This window comes from Corvus brachyrhynchos, unplaced genomic scaffold (assembly GCF_000691975.1).
Source record: "Corvus brachyrhynchos isolate BGI_N302 unplaced genomic scaffold, ASM69197v1 scaffold58, whole genome shotgun sequence".
NCBI classification, from domain to species: Eukaryota; Metazoa; Chordata; class Aves; order Passeriformes; family Corvidae; genus Corvus; species Corvus brachyrhynchos.
Window position 1 is genome coordinate 1,838,977 of NW_008239539.1, and position 4,594 is coordinate 1,843,570.

Sequence of the window (4,594 nt, forward strand, 5' to 3'; positions counted from 1 at the left end):
TGTGGCTGCCCCTGGATCCCTGGCAGTGTCCAAGGCCAGGTTGGACATTGGGGCTTGGAGCAGCCTGGGACAGTGGAAGGGGGTGGGAATGGGCTGAGCTTTAAGGTCCATTCCCACCCAAACCATTCTGTGATCATTTTCTGGTTTCCCTGCGAAAGTGGGGAATCCTAATTTAGAGGAAGTCATTGGAAAGAGACTCCAAGCTAAAAATCTAATGGAAAATAAGCTAAACAAGCTTTTCTTCCCCCCCCCACTGGTACTACAGGGCTGTGTCTCAGGCAGGTGGAACAGGTGAATGACACCTGTGCTGGGCCATGCAGCCATTCCCCAAGACACCCGTGGTCACCTGCTGTCCCTCCCTCTCTGCAGGGGTCCCATGTCACACGCTGGCCTGGCTTTTACATCCTGCAGTGGAGGATGCACGGGCCCCTGCCCTGCTCCAGCTCCAGCCTCCCCCGTGTGGACGATGTCCTGGCCTCCCTGCAGGGCTCCAGCCACAGGTGCAAGCTCATCTACTACTACGAGGTGCTGGCCTCCAAGGACTTCAGGTAGGGCATTTACAAGGGGTTCACTACGAGTTGCACTGAGTGTGAGTTAAACATTTGGGTATCAGAGACCCCACAGGGGCTGTGTTTCACTGACAAGTGGATGGACACAAAACTGGTGGCATTGGTGGCATTTTTGTGCAGCCAATCTCCCCTGGTGCTGTAGATACTTAAAAGTTCCCTTGACTCTGTGTCCACCAGTGGCCTTTGTGCTTTGGGTCTTGTTTGCAGCTGCCTGAAGAGCAGGAGGTTTTTGACTCAGGAGGGTTTTTATCTTAGTTGGGAATATTTTGAGAAGCTGCTTTTGGAGTAATTTATATACCAGCTGGGCTATTTCCCAGATAATTTTGTTTGGCACTTGAGAAGGACGAGCACTTCTGAACAGGTGAAGAGTCAGGGTGTGCCTGGCCTCCTCCTTCAGTGCTGAAAGCACTTCCCAAACTCCTGTTAATCTGAACTCTCTGCAAGTCCTTGACCTTTCCCTAGAGCTGGAGGAAGCATTGGGCAGAACAGACCTGAAGGTGCTGAGCTTGAGGTGTGACCTGGCCAGGTCCTGTGGGGTCAGAGCAGCAGAAATGCCTCACTCCAGTCATGCAGATGTGTTCCTTGGGGCTCTTCCTGAGCCCAGCCTGCTTTTGGCAGGAGGAGCTGGAGCTGCTGGAGTTGGGACTCTGGTGTTCAGCAGCCTGGAGTCCTTGGGTTCACAAGGTTGCATTTGGAGAGCTGTGGAGCTTTCTTTTCTCCTCAGGGACAGCTCCCAGAGGCTCCAGCTGTGTCCCCTTCCCCAGAACAGTAGTCAGAGGCAAGGAATAATATCTGTAACTGGGAAAAAATGACTGATGAATATTTCATCATGACACAGAGATTCTTAGAGAGCAAGTGGGAAATGAGACAAAAATTACTCTGCAAGTGTTAGAGAGCTGATCTGTGAGAGGAACAGTTATCCCTTAATTGCTGCCTTCCTAACAGCACATCTGCTCTGTCCCATCCTAGGGGATCCATGTCGAGCCTGGAATCTTGCAACAGCGGCTTTTCCCAGCTGAGTGGAGTCACCACATCTTCCAGCCAGTCCCAGAGCAGCTCCCACCTTTCCAGATAGCAGAGCCAAGGCTACAGCAGCAGGGGGAGACCCCCCGGGGCTGCTCCAGCCCCAAACCAAAGAGCTCCAGGGCTGAGCCGTGGGGCAGTCAATTGGACACACAGAGGCCTCTGGGAGCTGCTTCAGCCACAAAAACTGAAATTCCAAGGGCAGGTTTAGGAGGTTTGGGCCAGCTGCCTGCCTCTCAGTAGTCTCCTTCACCACCTGTGGATTTTGGGTGCCTGTGAGTTTGCAGGAATCCGTTCCACTCCGCTCCAAAGGGCTCTTCCCATCGGTCCTTTTCCCGCAGAGGAGGCTGATGTTGCCTTACCTGTTGGACCTTTAGATAATTCCTGGGTAGCAAAAGGAAGGGAATTTCCTGGGTGCCCACGGGGTACTGGTTCCACACTGGACAGTCAAGTGGGCATTCCAGGGGCAGGGAGAGAACTGCCAACACCTGGGTATGGGTAGGACGGTTCAGAAATCACTTCCAGGTCAAACCAAAAACCTCTTCTGGTCTGGCAGGATGCTCTGGGAAATGTGTTGGATTTTTTTAACCCTGCTGAGAAACAAAGTCAAAATGGTTTTTTTAGAAATTCCAGGCGTTGAATCTGCCTGCAGCAAGTGGCATCTTCCAAACTATTGTTTCTTTTTTACTCAGGTTTACAGCAATAATGAGTAGGTCTGTCCCATTCCTGAGTGAATGGGAACTGAGTCCAGTTCTAAAGGGCTAAGAAAAGCAATATTTGATTTCCTGAAGGCACAAGATTTTCTGGCAGTATTACAGACTTGCTTCTTTTAAACATGAGCTCACTTGAAACCTTTCAGAGAGGCATGTATGTATGTAAGCACTTACTGAAGCCTATTTATTCTATACTAGCTTATTTTAAATTGTTTTTTAACTTATTTATAATGTCAGAAATGACTATTTATTAAAAGTCACCTTTTTTTAATGGGATGAATTTTGTTTAAGAAAGGAATAACTGCTTGTCTTCAATCCCAAGCAATCTTTCTGCTTGGGTGCCGATCTTTGGGATCGCTGATGTTCCTGCAAAAGGGCTGCACTGGGGTAAGGGCTGTGTCACCTTCCTTGCAAGGAAAGGTGACAGTCCAATGCTTTTTTTGGACTGTTTTTTAGGATTAAGAAACAGGGATTGAGTTCAGGAGTTGTCATGAAGATGCACTCTCTTCCCACACACCAAAAATGCCATGTTTGTCCCTAATCTGATTGTTCCTCTAGTCAGGTTGGGGAGCAAAGTTATCCATGTTCTTGTCCAGGTGGCAACAGAATGAGAACAGGTGTCAAATACTCACCAGGTTTTTATTCAGGAATCTGTGAAGTTGTTCCTTCCCACCCTGCTTTTTTTATCACTGGTTTTGAAGCACCAGGCTCTGCCAAAGGAGGAAAGAGCCAAAATATTTGGGACAATGGGAGGCAAAACTTGATACGGTTTTGAGTTGTTTGGTGGGGTTTTTTAAGGATTGGAGCCAAGGGAATCACTCTCCACCTTGCATCTCTCCCTGTGAACAGGTACCTTGGTTATGTAGAGCTCAGGGAAGTTCTGATTCCCAGTTCTCAGTTGTTCCATAGACTTGAATGTTTCTCCCAGACAAATGAAACTTCTGTCTCTGGCATTTCAGCGTAACTGGAGTCTGATAAAGAGGGACAAATACCACCTTTCCTCTGGAAGGTCAGGAATTCTGGAAGCAAAAGTGCATGTGTGTATCCCTCATGGAAAATCCTTGACCCAGAATAAAATCTGATTCTAGAAACAGTTTCAGACTCCCAAAGCCCCAGGAGCAAACCCAGCCCTGTCCCCCCTGTGCTGTTTCAGGATTTTACCTTCCTTTCTCTCGTGGTTGCTCACGTCCTACAGTGGCAACATTCCTGTTCCCTGGGTTTGCTCTGGGTAAGAATCTCTTCCTTTGCCTTGGACTTTTTTTTTAGATTTTATTTTAAAATGTGGGACATGCTTTTTTCTGCCCATCAGAAGTTTTGGGTGTTTAACTTTTGTCAGGGAAGCACCTGGAATTTGGCCTCTGGCAGGTCTCTGAAGGGTGAGGTGAAGGGCTGCTTCCACAGAGTGTTCCTGGCTCTGGGGATATCCCAATCCCAGTTTTTCCCCTTGTTCCCTGGCAGTACCACTCTGCCCATAAGAGATTGTGGCACAGGTCTGTGAAGCAGCTTGTGACCTCTCCTTGGCAGGGCTGCCTGGGTTATTCCACCTGACAATTTACTTTGAAACCAATTTAAATAATCCAATCTTTTTTCCCTTTTTCTCCTGAATGTTAACAGGAGAAAGGGAGCAACACCTTTTTAAACCTGACCTTGTGAACTGCAGAGACCAGAGACACAGAATTCTTCTACATCACCTTTTTCCCCCTCAAATGACATCAGTGTGCTTTAGAAAACAAACCCACAGTTTTCTTCACAGTGAGCTGAGTCTGGGAGGGGTTCTAGATCCTCCAAAATATCCTAAGCCAGAGCCTTGGGAAATGGCCTCATTTTGGGTGCTGACAGTGATGCAGCAAAGCCCTCCCTGCTCCCTCCCCAGCAGCTGCTCTGCAGCGAGGCCAAGGAGCTCGGACTGTGTGCAGGGAACGAGCTGCTCCTGAAGAACCGGCTCCCAGGAGCTCGGGGCTCTCCCCGTTCCAGATACTCCGTATGCAAACACAACACCTACCTCAGAGCCGGTGCCACGTCTCACGGCTGGGAGGGGAGTGCTGTGCCACATTCAGTTAAATGTGGCCAGACGGGAAACCTTCATCCTCAGCAAGCTCTCCAGGTTTGCCCCAGTCCCTGGGGCCCGTCCCAGGGCTGGGAAGGGCAAACACGGGGCGTGAGGATGGATGTCGGATGGCCTCAGCCGTCGTTCAGGGCACAGTCCTGAGCCAATTTTTGCTGCCTCTCCGGTGTGAAAAGGGCTTTTCCCCGCTGAAGGAGAGAGAAGGGCTGAGCCCCCGGGGCACC

The 4,594-nt window shown here is 49.6% G+C and overlaps 1 protein-coding gene across 5 annotated transcripts in view; it reads left to right on the forward strand.

Annotated features, from left to right (window-relative positions):
* The window catches only part of SEC14L5 (SEC14 like lipid binding 5), a 34,660-nt gene extending 30,796 nt beyond the window's left edge, over window positions 1-3,864 (forward strand). For all 5 annotated transcript variants that reach the window (XM_017741288.1, XM_017741290.1, XM_017741289.1 and 2 more), the window contains 2 exons: window positions 370-548; window positions 1,539-3,864. In XM_017741288.1, coding sequence (XP_017596777.1) covers window positions 370-548; window positions 1,539-1,644 — 285 coding nt within the window. In that variant the 3' untranslated portion in view covers window positions 1,645-3,864. The remainder of the gene's footprint in view (window positions 1-369; window positions 549-1,538) is intronic.
* The last annotated feature ends 730 nt before the right edge of the window (window positions 3,865-4,594 follow it).